We start from the raw sequence: 18689 nt of genomic DNA, 5'->3' as shown, positions 1-18689 counted from the left end.
TTTGAGAAAAGCCATTCACTTTAACCCACATCATAGACTGATACAAGGTGACATTACTTCCCGTACATTATATCTGATTAACATTATCCACATTATATTTCCTTTCTCAGGAACTTCAGCAATCAGCATATAACTGAAATGCTGGGAAGAAAGTTCGTGAAAAAGCTGCGTCAGGACAAGACCAGCAATTAGAATCTGACACTGTTTGCCCATATCCAAGTTTCATGGGAAAGCAGAGTAAGACTGTTTATGTTTTGAGGTCTGTGCTTCTTTTTTATGATGTTTATGAAGAGGCTAGAGCTATGGCCTTTAACTATTATAGGTCTCACTGAGGGTCTGGGTTTGTCTTCGGCGAGGGTGCGGTAGAAACCACCACTGTCGACACTGTGGATTTCGGAGAACTGGCGGCTGTGCGCTGTAGCTGCTGAGCCGGTACCGTCTGGATTCGAACCTGGGGCACAGAAACATATTTGGTTAACGCACACATATGGTTTAGCTTGTAAGACCAGTTTTAGTTTGTTTAGGAGTCAGATAAGTCAACCTGGGTGGCTTGTCCCTGCTGCTGTAGCTGCTGCAGCTGTTGAGCAGTTACAAAGCTGACAGGCTTGTTCCCAGCAATCAACTTGGTGCCTGCCGGCATGGTAGTCAGGATAATGTTCCTCCCCAGACTGCTGATACTAAAAACAAAAGACATATTTGCCATTTTAGACAATAGGGAACCTAAATAAAAAAGCCTGCAATTTAAGACTGATGTTTGATTACTAGGGCTGGGTTTTGACACATATTTCAAGAGTCGATTCAATATTATTTTGGAAATATATCAGCTACAGTACAAGGCGGATTTTCTCAAGAAAGAACTCTCAACTAACGCTGTAAAATATACATGGGAGTCAGTTGGTACTACATTACTATAATATTAAAGGTTAAAATTACTATATATAACTACAAGTTAACTTTAAATTACATAATTATATTTCTTCTCCAATTTGTTTTTGAAATATAAACATTTAAATGGTGCCTGTCATAAACTTTTCCAAACTTAATTATTGAAGAACAGCAAAAAATTTAATTAATGTGTTATATGGTGCATATAGTTAGCAAAAAGCTCCTCTCTAGAGTTCATTTTTCTAGCTGACTAACGAGTTTATGGTCACCGAATATGTTTTTTCTGCTGTAAATCTGACGTTATGTGACATTGTTTACAAGTTGTTACACTGACATCTTTCAGCAGTTAAAACACTGATTGAGTGATTACATGAGATAGGATACGGATTTCGGCAAGTTGTACTCTTTCTTTCTGAGACTTTGTTTCAGATTTCAAAGCACAAAAAAAGCACAAAGCTTATTAAGATTTATAAATGGTTTGCACTTACGTCACGATTTAGTCGGTTACCCGGATGCATGCACATATTGGCGATACTCGGATGTAAACAACAGCACTGACTGTATGGTTAATGTACTACTGAATATGTTCTGCTAATTTATGCTGTCTAAACCACGGAAAAAACATGTAGAAGCTGTTAAATCATATGGAAAAGCACTTAAAAAACAGGAAAGGGCGCAATATTTTTACAAACTAAAGTTAATAGGTGGTAAAGATACATATGAGCAGGATTAATTACGATATTAGCCTACTATTTCACCTACCTGACCAGAAATGATAAGAACAAACAAGAATGTTGTCAAGATTCTTGCGCTGGAACTCCTGGTTTGGTTGGGCCAACCACAAATGCCTTTTGTTCCACAGACAGTTTTTTGCACCCTTCTCCTTGATTTGTTATAACTCTTTATAAGTCTATAGTACTACAAATGTTTTTTCCTGTCTAACCGATTAGTGCAGCCTAAAACATGACAATAATTAACCATTTTCAAGAGCAATAATCAGAAAAATATGCAAGTTTTGTTCAGTTCAGCAGCACTGTTTACATGCCACTAATATGGCCGACTGATGACGCGTCGGGAGAATACTCTATTGGATGGGAGGTGTGCTACAATGTTTTGTTCATTAACTGAAAACAGGCGAGACTAATCGACTCTTGGGATTTAAGAATCAATATTGTTTCGTGAAAGAGAATCGATTAAATTCAAGAAATCTTTTTTTTTTTTTTTTACCCAGCCCTATTGTTTACTATTAGATGATGAAAGATAGATGATTGCTCACTTGGTACTTAAGTTCCCTTTAAGAATGGGAGTAGTGACCACACTCTTATTTTTCAAGGGTTGGCTGAGGACAGATAGAGGCACTGTAATCCTTGTGGGAAGTTTTCCCTGAAAAGAGCAAAGATTAGAGTTTCAATCATCATTGTAACAAGCAGTTATGCACAACAGACAGTGGCTCTGTTCCAAAGCCTAACTCCATTCTAACTGAAATTAAACCCCAGATTTGCAACACTCTAGTGTATACCATAATAAGCAGTAAATATTTGTGATTTAATAGTCTCATATTAAAGGGACAGTTCACCTTAAAATAAAAACTCTTTCATTAATTACTCACCCTCGTTGTTCCAAACCCGTAAGTCCTTTTGTTCATCTTCAGAACATTAAGGGCTTTTTTGACCCTTAATAGAAAGGTGGCAAGGACATTGTTAAAATATTCCATGTGACATCAGTGGTTCAACTTTTAATGTTATGAAGCTACGTGAATACAAAATTAATTTATCTTATTCAACAATTTCTTCTCTTCCGTGTCAGTCTTCGATGCACGAGTAACACAACTGAATATGAACGTGTGTCGAAGACTGACATGGAAGAGAAGAAATTGTTGAATCAACTCATTATTTTTGTTTTCTTTGCACACAAAAAGTATTCTTGTAGCTTCATAACATTACGGTTGAACCAATGATGTCACATGGACTATTTAACCAAAGCCATTACTACTTTTCTGGCCCTTGAACGTGTCACGAAGGTCTTACGGGTTTGGAACGACATGAGGGTGAGTAATTAATGACAGAATTTTTGGATGAACCATCCCTTTAATACTATTCAGGATTAAAGCAATTAAATGAAAATGAAGTATTTATAATCAACATATTTTAACACCATCTTGATTTTTTTTAACTAAGGCTGTAATGGGACTGCATTCTTTGCAATGTGAAGCAGCCTTAGAATAAATAACTTAAAATAAAAAAATTATTAACATAATTTTGTTTTAATAATTATATTAACATACATTTTTAACCTTCTATTAATCAAAGAATCCTTAAAATGATTTTACAGTTTCAGCACAGCAGTTTTCAACATTCATAATAATCAAACATATTTTTGAGCAGCAAATCAGCATATTAGAATGATTTCTGAAGGATCATGTGACACTGAAGACTGGAGTAATGGTTGCTAAAAATTCAGCTTTGCCATTAGAGAAATAAATTACACTTTAAAATATATTAAAATAGTATTTTAATACTTTAAAACAGTTATTTAAAATTCTAATAATATTATTGTTTTTACTGTATTTAAATTACAAATTAAAGCAGCTTTGGTGAACATATGATACTTTTTTCAAGAGCATTAATGTACCTTTTGAACGTTACATTTTCCTACTAAAAAGTGTTTTTCAAACACCCGTCTGTCACACTCATTCATTTTGAAATAAATTAATGAATCGTATACTAAAAGATGAACTTACTGCTTGTGTGGCTACTACAGTAGCACTGACCGGCACCTGTCTGACCGTGGCCCCAGCAGTGCCCAGTGAAAGTGTAGAGCCTGTGCCTGCAGGGCCCAGCGTCACGCCTTTGGCCCCTCCCACTCCACTGGTGGCTATGGTAACAGTGGCCGCCCCTGATGAAACCGTAACAGGCTTTGTACTTGTGGTGGTTGTGCTGATTGAGACAGTCTGACCTTGTTTCTGAGGGATTACCCCAAGGTTTGGCACTATTCGAATAGTAGTGCCTGCTTTAGAATCGGACGAGGTGACTGTTGAGAACGTGCGGGCCTTGGGGTCAGCCATAGTGACGGCCAAGGCGGGCATGAGGCGGATGGCGGTATCACAGGCGGCCTTCAGCTCCGGGTGAACCTTCACTAGGGTGGTTGGTGCTTTGGCACCTAAGTTCTCAGCTGTGGCAGAGGCAGCGGTGTTCGATGCAGGAGGTGATGGCTGGGGTGGAGACACATGTAATGTAGCAGAGATGCTCTTGCTGCCTGAGCTTGTGGCACTGCTCAGCATGTCTGGAGTGAGTTTCACAGTGGCCACTGGAGATTTAGTGAGGGTGGCCATCATGTCCGGAGTGATGCGAAGTACTGTCTGACCTTTGGCGTCAGTCGTGATTGAGGAAGGGGGCAAGCGGAGTACATCCTTCCCTTGAATGCGAAGGTTAGTGGCAGTGAGAGGGATCCCTGCTCCACTCTGGGTCTTTACACCTAACTGACCAGTGATTGCAACCTGAATGAAACAAAAGTGAGTGAGATTCAACATAGAAATAGACGGGTTAAAGGGTCACCCAAAAAATGAAAATTATGTCATTAATTACTCACCTTCATGTCGTTCCAAACCAATAAGACCTTCGTTCATCTTCAGAACACAAATTAATATATTTTTGATGAAATCCAAAAGCTTTCTGACTGCACAAAAAGTATTCTCAAAGCTTCATGAAATTATGGTTGAACAACTGATGTGACATGGACTATTTTAATGATGTCCTTACTATCTTTATGGGCCTGGGAACATTTCAGTTGCGTTGCTGTCTATGCGGGGTCAGAATGCCCTCAGACTTAATCAAAAATATCTTAATTTGTGTTCTGAAGATGAACAAAGGTCTTACTAGTTTGTAACGACATGAGGGTGAGTGATTAATGACAATTTTCATTTTTGGTTGAATTAACGCTTCAAGTAAGCGTAAGATGACAGCAAAGGTAATCGAAATGCAAAAACATGCATATCTAATGTACAGTTGAAGTCGAAAGTTTACATACACCTTGCATTTTACAAAAATAAGACGGATCATACAAAATTCATGTCATTTTTTATAAGATATTTCACATAAGATATAGTCCACAAATAATAGTTGAATTTATAAAAATTACCCTGTTCAAACATTTACATACACTTGATTCTCAATACTGTGTTGTTACCTGAATGATGCACAGCTGTGTTTTTTTAGTGACAGTCCTGAACAGTTAAACTGCCTGCTGTTTGTCAGAAAAGTCCAGGTTCCACAGATTCTTTGTTTTTTCAGCATTTTTTGTATTTAAACCCTTTCCAACAATGACTGTATGATTTTGAGACCCATCTTTTCACACTGAGGACAACTGAGGGATTCATATGCAACTATTACAGAAGGTTCAAACACTCACTGATGCTTCAGATAGAAACACAATGCTTTAAGAGCCTGGGGTGAAAACATTTTGAATGATTTTAAAAGGATTTTTCTGAAGAACAGCAGGCAGTTTAACTGCTCAGGACAAACAAAGGACTCATGAACAACAGTATTAAGAATCAAGTGTATGTAAACTTTTGAACAAGGTCATTTTTATAAATGCAACTATTATTTTCTTTTGTGGACTATATGTAAACATCTATTATGTGAAATATCTTATACAGGTCAGTACTAAATAAAAAATAGAAAAACATACATTTTGTATGATCCTTCTTATTTTGGTAAAATAATTAACATTCTGCAATCTACAGTTGAATATCACCTGTAGATGTCCAACACTGAATCTAAACATGCATCCACAGTTTATACCTGGTGTAAACAGAGTATAATGCACTCTGAGTCAGTTTGTACCTGTTTGATAATATTCTGGCTGCTGACACCCTGCAATACTGCAGGTGACGTTGGGTTGTGTGCCGGACTGGCAGGGGAGCTTGTCTGAGGTTTAGTTACTGTGACTGCAGAGGCAAGACCTGGAACCGTAAGACTGGCCTGACCCCTTGAAGCCTGCACCTGTATGGGACTTCCTGCAGACTGGCCTCTTAGTGGCAGAGACACCACCGCCTGCTCAAAGACAGACAAACAAGAATGTAATACAGGTTCTTAATAACACGTCATCTGTTTATACTACACTGAACACACACACGTTAATGTAATCTGAGATGCTGTAGTGCACCTGCGTGATGTTCTTTCCGTGGGCCACAGTGACAGGCACTCTGATGTGGTGAGGGCTCTGATGCACTAACGTGGCTGCCTGTCCCGCAGAGGATGTTTGAAGACCAGGCTGGGCGGTGACAACTCGCACCTGAGGCAGAGAGCCAGTGGCAGCAGAGTGTGCCACTACCCGAGTTGCAGGCTGCGTAGAGGCCTGCTGGGAAACCTGTGGATTAGGCTGACTGGCAGATAGCAGCGTTCCTAACTGAGGCATGGAAGGAGGAGACACCAACAGGACACTGTTGGTAAAAAAAGAGAAGTTAAATTACAGTCACTGAAGTCAAATAATCAAGAATGAAGCATGTGAGTAATTCTGGCTAAATTTGTCCTTGTGAGATACACATTAAAGTAATAGTTCAACCAAAGGTGACTGTGTCGTTTCCGCACCCTCACGTTGTTTGATACCTGCATGACTTGAAAAGAAAAGGAAAGACTGAAAGAATTTCAGTAAACATTTTTGGAATTTCCTAATTTTGAATTTCCTCAGTGTTCCACAGACGTCAGCCAGTCATATGGGTTGTGAAGATGAAAAAGTGATGACAAGATTTTCAGCCAATAAGGAACTGGTATTTGCCAGATTAGCTCCTAAAGAAAATTCTTTCTTGGCTGTTTATCAGCTACTGACCTGGGATTGCTTTTGACGGGTTCTGGGGCGCCTACTTTGGTTGGAGTAGCTGCTGTGGGAGGGAGTGGTGATTTAGGGGTTCCAGGTGTGCTTGGTGTGGGGGTAGTAGGAGGTTGAGACAAAGTGGCTGTTGCAATCGCTACTCCTTCACTCCCTGAGCTCTGACCAGCCTCTGTAGCTCCGTTCTTACTTCCTGGCTCTTTGCCACCTGCCTTCTGTATCACACGTGAACATGAAAACACAAAAAAACATAACCATATGCAACAGGTGATGCAAATCAGCATGGACCAACAGTGACACTTTACATTTCAAATTAGTGCGAAACAACAATGTCATGGATGAGTGTGGAAGAACTTACAGGTTTGGGTGCTGGTTTAGGCTTCTGCTGCAGAGCTTTCTTGGCTTTTGCAGCTGCAGCCTGGGCCTGGTGTATTCGCTCTGATTCAAGAAAGATATTCAAGTTTAATATCTGGACTATTTAACATTAAATTAAGCATGCCTCTTTGCTCTTAGCCATTACTTGCATAGTTATTCGAGAATTAGGAAAAACTTAGGAAGCACCTGGTGTGCAAGGACGTGTCTCTTAGATGGGAAATGTTTTTAGTGTTAATTACAAATAATTTTTAGTCACTGAAATTAAGCAGAAAATAAAAAATATATAAATACACTACCAGTCAAAAGTTTTTTAATGTTATAAGAAGTTTCTTCTGCACATCAAGCCTGCATTATATTTATTTATCTATTTATTTATTTATTATTATATAACTATTATATATCTTGACAAGCTTTTGAATGGTATAGTGTATACTATTACAAAAGCTTTTCATTTCAAGTAAATGTTGATTTTTGGATCTTTCTATTCATTCTATAATTTCTATTCTTTTTATTAAAAAAAAATAGTTTTAAATATTGATAATTATAATAATAATAAATAATGTTTCTTGAACAGCAAATCAGCATGTTAGAATGATTTCTGAAGGATCATGTGACTGGAGGAATGATGCTAAAAATTTAGCTTTGAAATCACAGGAATAAATTAGATTTTAAAATATATTCAAATAGAAAAGCGTTATTTTAAATAGTAAAAATATTTAAAATTTGTACTGTATTTGCCGTATTTTGGATCAAATAAATGCAGGGTTGGTGCGCAAAAGAGACGTCTTTAAAAAAAACATTAAAAATCTTACTGTTCAAAAAAAGTCAGTGGTAGTGTATATATTTAAATTTTTTAGATTAAGATATCAAAAATGTACTATTTTTAACTTACATTTCAGTTAGGTGCAGGACAACAGTTTTAAGTTTAAGCTGAAATGCAACAATGACTAAAAATGTAATTAAAAAAAAACAAATGCTAAACAGAAACGTATATAAATAAACAAAAACTAATAAAAATGTCAAATACTAAAAAAGCTAAAATGATTCAAATGAAAGCTATTAACAAATATTAAAACAGCACATAAATAATACTAAAACTGCACTGGTTTGGTATCATCCTGGGATGACTTTGCAAGTTCATATTTATCAACAGCAGCATATGGAAACCTGATACAGTCTGCTATTCTCTGAGTACTAAACCTGTTCTACTTGTCGGGCAATATAAATGGAATTCATTAGTGAAATGTAACAACAAGCACATGCATTGATCCATGTTCTGCATGTGGCAATGAAACCTTTTCAGGGCTATACGCTTACATTTAGGAGCACTTGTGCTCCTAACTTAAAAAAATTTAGGAACACAGTCAAAATTTCAAGTGATTTACAGGGAAATTTTGTTTTTACCTTTATGATGGCATTTTTCTAACTTTATTGAAATAATATTTTTTATTTCAAAATTTTTATGTAAAAAAAAAAAAAAGATATTTTATAAGCTTTTAAAAATTAGAACAAGTAGAATAAGAATAAGTTACCAATCAAACGAAATCAGTATTAACAAAATTAATTTGTACTACAGAGGTGGAACAGAAGAACACTGGGTTTGTAGGTGTATTTTCATAATGAAGCTCAGAGGTAGCATGAGTGCAATCAAATTCATAAATTCATGTTGAGATTAATGTTTTAAATATAAAATTTTGAATATAGAAACATTAAATGATTTAAATAACTGAAAAGACACTAAAACTAAATCTGCCAGTAGGTGGCGGCAAGTCAGTGATTTAATTACTGAGTCATTAATTCATTTGATTTGTTCAAACGGAATCATTCAGGAATAAAGCAAGTGACTGTTTTTATGAATAGGAAATTGAATTACTGACTCACTAGGTGGTCGATTGCCACTAGCGGTACTGCACGTGACGTCACAAAATCTATAACAAGCATAAAATACAGTGTTTCTGCAACAATTATTCTGCCGTGGCCATGTTTAGTGTCCCCGCCAGCAGCAGCAGTGAGCACAAGTGCCTACGCAGCTGCTGGAAGAGATCCGTGTTCATACGCATACAATAGGCTAAAGCTCGCAAAGCTCCGGGGTAATTACTATGAGTGTGTCAGAGGGAAATAAGGACATACTTGAATGAATTATTAATAAAGTAGTGTTTTCTGAGCCAGGACACGCCTTTAGAGAAAAATGCATCTCTGCGGATTTTAAAATGAAAGAGTTTTTGTTTTCGATTTGATTTTTTTTGTTTTGTTTTGTTTTAAAGTAGTAAAGTAGTAATTAAAGCTTTCTATAGATACATTTATCTGTAAGGCAAGTATTCGTTGAGTTTTGTTTCATTTTTGTGCTGCGTTCCTGTTCAACACCGAGACATCAGAAAGCGCATCTTGTTTGTTTTCTTTATTTTTACAAAAGCACAACATTTTGTTAATATTGTGAGTGCACGCAAATAAAATTGCACTCTTTACAGTTCCGGATGATATATTATGCTTACCTTTATGAGCAAAGATTACAGCGTATTTCAATTTTTTTGCAAGTGATTGCGCTGGCACCTCCATGTCCTGCAAAGCGCATTTAGCTTCCCCTCAACAAACGACTGTATGCGCATAAAATAACATTGTGATATGCTTGAAGATTTTATTTTAGGCAAGTCGTGATGGTTTGAGAAGGAAAAATTGATCAAACATAGGCTGTGATCAACTCATTGCCCTCTCTCTGGCCGCTTGGTCGTTATGTTAAAATCTTAATTTCGTTACTGCAAAAATCTTAATTTAACAAACAAAAATGTTCCAAACATATTTCTTAATTAACTTTATAAAGAAACGAAAAAAAATATAACCACGTTCCTATTAAAAACAAAACTGAGCTATTTTAATGGAGGCAACAGTGTAATGTGAAAGCGAGAGAAAAGACTCGGGCCGGTAATTTTAATGAACCGTCGGACAAGAGTTGGGCGAGGTTGTTACGAATTTATGTAACAAATGTTTAATATTTACCGTTCTTATTTTGACTACTTTCTTATTTAACTATATAATTTCTTTGATATTTACTGTATTTACTGTTATGTAGGCTGAAATAAACCGCACGTTTGTTATGTTTCAAAATTATATATCAACACCGCGCCCCGACGGTAGTTGGTCCATTACCACCACGGTGGAAAAAAACTGCCACCGTCACAGCCCTAGTTATAGTCAGACAATGTAAGTCACTTATTAAACAATATTAACTTCTTGTTTATTTAACTGTTGTATTAAATCAATATCTCATTTACAAACTCCCTTAGAAATCTTTAAAAGCCGTCAATCATCTTAGTTCATCGCGATCTCACAAAGTTCCATTATATTAAATAAAGCTCTCTACATTGCACAATTAATCTCTTATTTACACTCTCTCTACACTTTGTTTATGACAGGATTCGTGAGATACGTCTGTGATACATTACTCAACGTTTGCCAATTTGCCAAAGCGACTGACCCGATCAGCATATTTGTGTTTGTCCTATCGCACTGTAGAGCCCTGCTTTTTGACTTTTTAAATAAATGCATTGGTTACAGGGCCGCTCACCAAACTCTTCCTGGCTCCGGTCCCTGTGAAGGTAGATCCACAGCTTGCGGCCAATGTCGTATTTCACACAAGGGTCTTTCTCATAGTGCAGGCGGTCGAGGGCACCGCTCACCACTGTGTTTACCTAAAAATGGACAAAATTTGAGTGTTACAGTGACCAGTATATTATAATAGTAAATACGGCAGCATGAAACACGTCTGACCTGAGCGCTGGTGACATCTGGGGCTAAGAACTGGGAGTCTTTGAGTAACTCACAAATCTCAGCTCTAGTACCTTCTCCGTTAGGAAGCCTGGCAGCAGCATCTCGCACTGTTAATGCAAAAAGAAAACACGCATATGCATTTTATGTTTCTTTATTCAAACCTCTATTCAAATCTGATTCCACCTTCTGAGAATAATGGTTCAGTATTCACATGCTCATTTCAAACCCATTTTGGGGTTTCTACTTTCATTCTTGCCATAATAATTAAAGAAATTTTTAAATGACATGATAGTGATTCATGCTTTTTTGGGGACTGTCCCTGATAACGGTTATCAATTTGAGGAACTACCACCAGAAATGTGGAAGAAAAAGGATCTTTATAAATAATCCATGTTGATAAAATACATCCCTACAGAACTGCGAAAAGAAAGAGGACTCAGTGGTTACCAAGAGATAGTATGGTGACATAGGCCGGTCTGTCGGAGCGCAGTAGTAAAGAATGCTCTCGTGCTTTATTGAGCGATGTCTCCTTGTCAAAAACTCCCTTGACTGGTCCCACCACAGACTCAAAGCCGTGCATTCGGTAAGTGAAGGCTTTATGCGGCTGATCATAACGCTGCTGCTCCTAAAAAACACAAACACTTCAGTGAATGAAAGAATAATAACAGGCCGCATTCCAAAAGTGGTGCAACAATGAAAAAAAATATGCGTTTGACAGCATGCCTCCTTAGGGTAGGTGAGACCCTAGCACTAACCTGCTCTTGAAAAACATGCCTTTCCTCTCCTGTACTAGGTCTCACTACATAGTCAGTCCACCTAATAAAGAGTAGGGGAAGAAAACAGCATGAAATGGCATGTGTGTGCACTAGTCTCAGCTAAAAACACAAAGGAGATGTTGTTTGAGTATGACGCTGATGGTTAAGTAAACAGGATGTAATTCTTTGTCAAACTCACACTCTGGGTGTTGGAGGAGTGAGCTCTGCGGTTTCTTCTCCCTCTTGCTGTAAAACACATATAAAATCAAAAACCGCTGAATATGCTATTACATTATCATAAAAAAAGCTTATTTAGTGTTTACTACCTTGACAATCACATGATCCTTTGACTCCAGCCATAACTGGCACAGGGCACTTAGATCTTTGTCTCCCTCCTGACTTGGACCTGGATATATCAGTGTAAAGAAATGCACACTATTGGTGGTTTTGATATTTGTAAATGAACCAGTGCATGAAAAGTATGAATTTATACACAATCAAAAACCCATTTATTTAGTAGACAACTGCTTAAAAATTGGTTTGTAGATAAATATAAAAACAATTACATTGAAAGTCTTTCAAAACTGCTTGAGCATCACAGGATGCACCTCATGAAGACTGTGCAGAGCCAAAGCATGATGAATGTAGTATATAGCAATTTTTAATAGTTTCAATGTATAATTCCCATACCATGTGTGTTGGTAAGATTTTGTGGTAACACTTAACAATAAGGTTCTATTAGTTAATGTTAGTTAATGAATGAACAACACATTTATGACACTATTTATTAATCTTTGTTCATGTTAATGAAAACACAGTTGTTTATTATTAGTTTGTTAACCGAGTGCATTAACTAATGTTAACAACTTGTGATTTTAATAACGCATTGGTAAATGTTTAAATTCACATTAACTAAGATTAATAAATGCTGTAGAAGTATTGTTCATTCTTAGTTCATGTTAACTAAAGTAGTAAACTACTCTTAACTAATGAACCTTATTGTAAAGTGTTACCGATTTTTTAAAAATATTTTTAAAAGTATCTTTAAGTATCTTATGCTCATTACGGCTGAATATTATTTGATTACAAATACTGTAAAAAAAACAATATTAAAATAATTAAAAATAAATACTTTTTATTTTAATATTTTTAAAATGGAATTAATTTCTGTGATGCCAACGACTAATTTTCAGCAGTCATTACTCCAGTCTTAAGTACCTTCAAATGCTTAAAAATTGGTTTGTAGACAAATATAAATTTATGTCTTTACAAAATATTCTAACCATTTTTCAAAGACAACTGAAGTGTACACAACTGTTCAGTAGGATTTTTGTCATTACTTTTATTCAGCAAAAATGTACCACAAAACCATTCATGTGGGTCAAATGAAATTGAAATTTATACATCATCATAAGCTTTCCATTGATAAATGGTTTGTTAGGATAGGAAAATATTTGGCCGAGAATCAACTATTCTAAAATCTGGAATCTGACGAAAATGCCTTTAAATTGAAGTACAAATGAAGTTCTTAGCAATGCATATCACTAATCAAAAATTAAGTTTTGATACATTTACAGTAGGAAATTTACAAAATATCTTCATGGAACATGATCCTTACTTATCATTTTGACCCATACAATGTTGGCTATTACTACAAAAATACCTGTGGTACTTATGACTGGTTTTGTGGTCGGAATGATTTCTGAAGGATCATGTGACACTGAAGACTGGAGTCATGATGCTGAAAATTCAGCTTTTCATCACAGGAATGAACTACATTTTAAAATATATTACAATAGAAAAACGTTATATGAAATTTTAATAAAAGTTCACAGTATTACTGCTTTTGGTAGCATATGGTAGTGTATTACGTAACCCTGTATATTTGAACAACCTTTAATAATAGCTAGATACAACTCCAGAAAAATAGGGGAAACATCATACCTATCCATTTCCATTGCTGGGAAAGTTCCTTGAACTCCACAAAAGGTACGAAGCCAGTAGGCAGAGCCATTACACCAACTAAGAGAGAAAATAGATATCAAGCATAAGCCTAAATATCAACATGCATCATTCAAAATATAAATCATAAATGATAGCTGCAGGAAAAATTTATATATATAAATATATATATCAAATTATTCAGGCATACTTTTGCTCTCTCCAGCAAGAAACTGTAGAGCAGGCACAGCCAATTCTGACCAGCAGGGGGCCATAGAGAACCAGGGATTGAGTGTGCTGGCCGGTGACGACTGCCACTGTTGGACCTTCTCCTCCACCTGAGAGCATCAATAAAAGAGTCAATCACAACAATCATTTCATATTTAGGGTGAGCAGCAAAGTCAGTGAAATATCATTAAACACCCTTCAGCTATTTCGGCAAACTTGATATTTAAGATGTTATTAAATTTGGACAATCCTGACTGAATGCATATTTCTCATGATTACATGACCTTTTAGTCTAAAGAAAATGCTAAAGTTAGTTTAGAAATTTAAATTATGCCCATGTATTAATTTATCTACAACTTTAAAATGTAAGGACTTTTAAATGGATGAGTTGGACAAGCTAATACATTACAAGAGGGCAAAAACTAGGCAAAATACATTTGCATTTATTTGATTAAAAATACTGTAAAACATCAATATTATAATAATTAAAAATAAATTCTTTCTATTTGAGTATATTTTAAAATGTCATTTATTCCTGTGATGGCAATGCTTAATTTTCAGTAGCCATTACATCAGTCTTCACTGTCACATGATCCTTCAGCAATCACTCCAATATTCTGATATATATAAATAAAGGTATTTACTGTTATTTTTGATCAACTTAATGCATTTTTTGCAGAAAATCTTACTTTGTATTAAACTTAAACGGTAGTGTATGATAATGTTTTTTTTTTTTTAATCACAACTGCTTATCACACAGGTGCTACACATACCACAGAGGATGTTGCTAGACTTTCCAGTCTGAGGATGTCCTCAAGCAAATGAAAAAAAGCTCATAGCTATCTCTTCCACTGTGTCAGGGCTCGTCTGGGACTCATCCATGGGCCTTTGATACAAAGTAAAACAGATGAGTGTGAGATATTTAAATATAACTTTTGAATAAAAGTACCTTATGTACAGTAGAACGACCTACTCTTCTTTAACGCTTTGTGGAGGAACAACGGGGACATCGGCAAGACCTGGGTTCACAGAAGCTGCCGACATCTGAACATCGCAGACCTCCTCGGACTCCATTTTTATAGGCCGCATCTTTTTCTTCCTCCTCTCCTCCTTTATCTTCTTCTTAGGTAAAGCCAGGTCAAAGACGGCTACAGGCCAAAAGCACACACACACTGAGCACATAGATTTCCACTGCAATCTTTTGATTGCAGCGTAACGATTAAGCTTTTCGACTAAGCGTATCATTCTTACTTGTAACAGATCCTTTTCTGCCAATGTTGACTCGTGACATAATATCACCAAGATGGAGGTCAGAGGTCATCAGGTCAGGGTGATCCTAAAAATGAGATTGTTACTTCAATACAATATCTATATTGTCTTTCAGTACCATGTTTTTCCATTTTGGGTCAATCGGTGTGAGAAATATTTGGAATTATTTAGTTCCTATTGTGTTACATCATTACATTTTCTACTCACTACAGTACTGAGAAGTTAAAAGTATCCTTACGTATGCATTAATTTATTTCATTCTTATTTTCATTATTTAAATTTTACATTTTTTATTTTACAGACCCCATTGCACTTCCTTGTAAGCCCCTGGAGGTCCCCGGACTCCAGTTTGAAAATCACTGTCCTAATCCAGAATGCAATTTTTGGGCTTGATGTAATATAAAAACATGCTATATCTTTAAGAACTTAAGTGTTTTGCAAAAATGGCTTGTTCTGTACTTTGAAACTTGGTGACATCACAGTTTCTTAAAGGTGCAGCAGGAAAAAAAAAACAAATAAACTAAAATTAACTAACACATGACAAAAACAAAGCATTATTAACATTATAACTGGAGATCAGGTGGAAAAATGAATACATATAAAGAAGTGATAAAACAGTGACCTCTTTAGCCAACTTACTGGCTGTCGTTTTCTTTTCTCTCTGTGTCTGTGCAGCATCGCTCTTAGCTCTTTCTCACCCAGCTCAGGCTTGTCTAAATGGAAAATCATATTTAGTTTCTTATAACCTCATAGAGCATTAAAGCTTTAGTTTTAACTGACCTCTGGTTTTCATGTCCTGAGTAGAAAGGCTGGGTAGCACCCTGAGAGAGACAGTTGGAGTTGGGGAGGAGGGCGACTGAGGAACAGGCAACCAAGAGGCTGTATCTGCTTACATGAACATAAAATCAACATAAAAATCATCACATCAATAATCAAAACATGAAAGCATAATGGTGCTGAAAAAGATATGTTTTTCACACTGCATTACACTCACCATCTTCATCAGATGACACGTTACTGTCCCCACACTCCGTTTTCACATCCTTCAGTATGTGACCCACTCGACGTCTCACCCTCTGCTCTAGCATTTCCTTATGAGAGGGGACAGGGTACCGCCGTTTTACCGCAAGCTCAGGTCCACTGCGGACCGCCAAATCCAGCAACTCCTACATTACAAGAGGAAAAACACACAAACCACATGCTTTTATTTGTAGATTACATGGGGTTACAGTAGAGGCTGCACCAACTAGTTGGTTATTTCCAAAGTGTGATTTTTTAAGTCTTTTATGCTTGTCAAGCCTAAATGTACTTGAGCAAAAATACAGTAAATATTATGAAATATTATTGTCATTTAAAATAACTGTTTCCTGTCATGGGAAAGCTACATTTCTAGCAGACATTACTCCAGTCTACAGCATCAAATTATCCTTCAGAAATCATTCTAATATGCCGATTTGCTGCTCAAGAAACATTTCTTAATATTTTCAATGGTGATGCTTAATATTTTAGTGGATATCATAATGTTTTTTCAGATTTTTTGATGAATAGATTTAAAACAATGGTATTTAATTGAAATAGAATTGTTTTGTAACATACTACACATCTTTACAATCACTTTTGATCAATTTAACGCATCCTTGCTGAACGTAAGTATCAACAGAAAAAGAATTAGCTCTTTTGTGAGGTCTGTGATTTTTTTGTACCTTTCTAGAAACCAGGATCTGCTTGAGTAATTTGTGGTAGTATTGTTGAAGGGAGTAGATGTGCCTTTTTTTCTGCGATTTGGCACAAAGTTGTCTGTACTTGACCACCTCTGGGTTAAAGTAACCATCTAAGGAAAGAGGAACAAATTAATATGCATGAAGTTGTATTTTAGTGAAGTTAAAGTATTTTAAAATACAAAGGTTGAAAATAATAGTCAAAGAGAGTAACCTCTGAACAGCTTCTGGGCAATGTGCAAGGGGTTTCCGAAGAAGAAATTCTGGTTGTTGAAAAGGTCGCTGATGATGTTGTTCTGTTCTGAGATGTTATTATCTGAGAACTGAGGCAGGAGTTGACGAAGATGTGTCCGTTGAGCGTCTGTGAGCACATCTGTCCATGTACTTTCACTTAACACTGAGAAGAATATCTCTGGCTGCTCTTACGCAAAGACACAAATGCACACATGATAATGAGATAGTTTCATGTTTTCATAAAATAATATAAATAAGACAGATGATAACTCACGTCCTCCAGCAAATCTTCAGGAACCCGAACTCTACAGTTTCCCAACATGCATTCTTCCATCACACGTCCATCCTGGTCCATCCCAGACTCTAGTGGGTCTGTTAACATGTGATCCAATGCATCCATCTTTACCTAACCCTTCACAGCAGCACAGACAGTATCTGTGGGTTTACAAAGTTAAATATTATCAACTAAGGAAAAGCAGTATTTTGTATGACTTTAGGATTGTTTTAGTAATTAACTCGCCTTTTAAAAATATATAATTATTAAATTGCTGCATTTCCCACATTTGTGTCTAACACAGCAATTGTGATAATGATTTAAATGACAACAGATTCAGCATGTATGCAAACTGTCAAGATAGTTTAGCGTGTTCGTTTGCGTATTACATTTGAGGACAACAAACCAGATGAATCTAAAAGCTATAAAACCACATATTATTTCCCATAAGAACTTTATTGACCATTTTTACGTATGTAATTATTCATGACAAAAAACACATGTAATAACTATCTTTGATGTGTTGCTAATTCTGCTACTAGCTAATACAACGAGCTAATAGTCCCCTTCAGCCTTTACATCTACTATTATGTAATTAACCAAACCTGTCGTTTTCGTTTATCTATTTTACGTATATCAAGTTAATATTTAAAGCATCTTACCATGAATGTTGGTGGAAATTAGGAATGAATATGTTAGCTAGCTCCGCACAAGAGCGGTAGGAATAATAACATTGGTGCACATTTCCGGTCTGTCATCTGAACTTCCGTTCATTCTGCAAAAGAATGATTTCTCGAAAATATTGGTACTACTACTGTGGTACATATAACTAAATAAAAACACACAAATGAACGAATAAAGACAAATCCATATATTCGTGCATAAGTGAATATATTATAATTAAATTAAATCACACACCAGCAAACGTTTTCATCCAAGTTTCTTCGCCTTTAAAACAGCTTTTGGATAAAGAAATGAACAAAGCTCGTCTCAGACTTATTTGCTGTCTGAATAAAATGCACTTCTTCAGCCAGACACATTATTTGCATAGGTTTCATCCTTCATGAGGCAATACAAGTTTAGTTAAGAATTTAATTTTAGATTTTAAATTCACAAATGCAAATAATAATTCCAAACTTTACATTACAGTTCATAGAAATTAACAGAAATAAGATACCAATGAATAATATATAAACAAAAATAAGATACATTTAGACAATTAAAATTTTTCATTGATCTTAGTTTAACCTATTAAAGGAGAAGTCCACTTCCACAACTAAAATTTACAGGTAATGTACTCACCCTGTTGTCATCCAAGATGTTAATGTCTTTCTTTCATCAGCTGTAAAGAAACTGTGTTTTTTGAAGAAAACATTTCAGGATTTTTCTCCATATAATGGACTGACATGGTGCCCCGAT

The 18689-nt window shown here is 36.0% G+C and overlaps 1 protein-coding gene across 1 annotated transcript; it reads right to left on the bottom strand.

Annotated features, from left to right (window-relative positions):
- Positions 1 to 267: 267 nt before the first annotated feature.
- On the bottom strand, positions 268 to 18039 carry nfrkb (nuclear factor related to kappaB binding protein). Its single transcript, XM_051093440.1, is given in 27 exon segments — positions 268 to 451; positions 542 to 677; positions 2162 to 2268; positions 3626 to 4381; positions 5727 to 5936; positions 6049 to 6325; positions 6712 to 6926; positions 7070 to 7149; positions 10649 to 10772; positions 10852 to 10958; positions 11299 to 11476; positions 11607 to 11667; positions 11806 to 11852; positions 11933 to 12012; positions 13551 to 13628; positions 13759 to 13885; positions 14549 to 14596; positions 14598 to 14661; positions 14749 to 14923; positions 15027 to 15111; positions 15684 to 15757; positions 15825 to 15929; positions 16039 to 16210; positions 16748 to 16875; positions 16977 to 17178; positions 17271 to 17431; positions 17933 to 18039. Coding segments are annotated over 26 exon segments (3888 nt in total). The 5' UTR covers positions 17397 to 17431; positions 17933 to 18039; the 3' UTR covers positions 268 to 325.
- Positions 18040 to 18689: the final 650 nt, after the last annotated feature.

Source organism: Labeo rohita, chromosome 21 (assembly GCF_022985175.1).
Source record: "Labeo rohita strain BAU-BD-2019 chromosome 21, IGBB_LRoh.1.0, whole genome shotgun sequence".
In the NCBI taxonomy this organism is placed as follows: Eukaryota; Metazoa; Chordata; class Actinopteri; order Cypriniformes; family Cyprinidae; genus Labeo; species Labeo rohita.
Note: the sequence above shows the minus strand (reverse complement) of the source record. Positions and strands in the feature narration are given on the sequence as shown.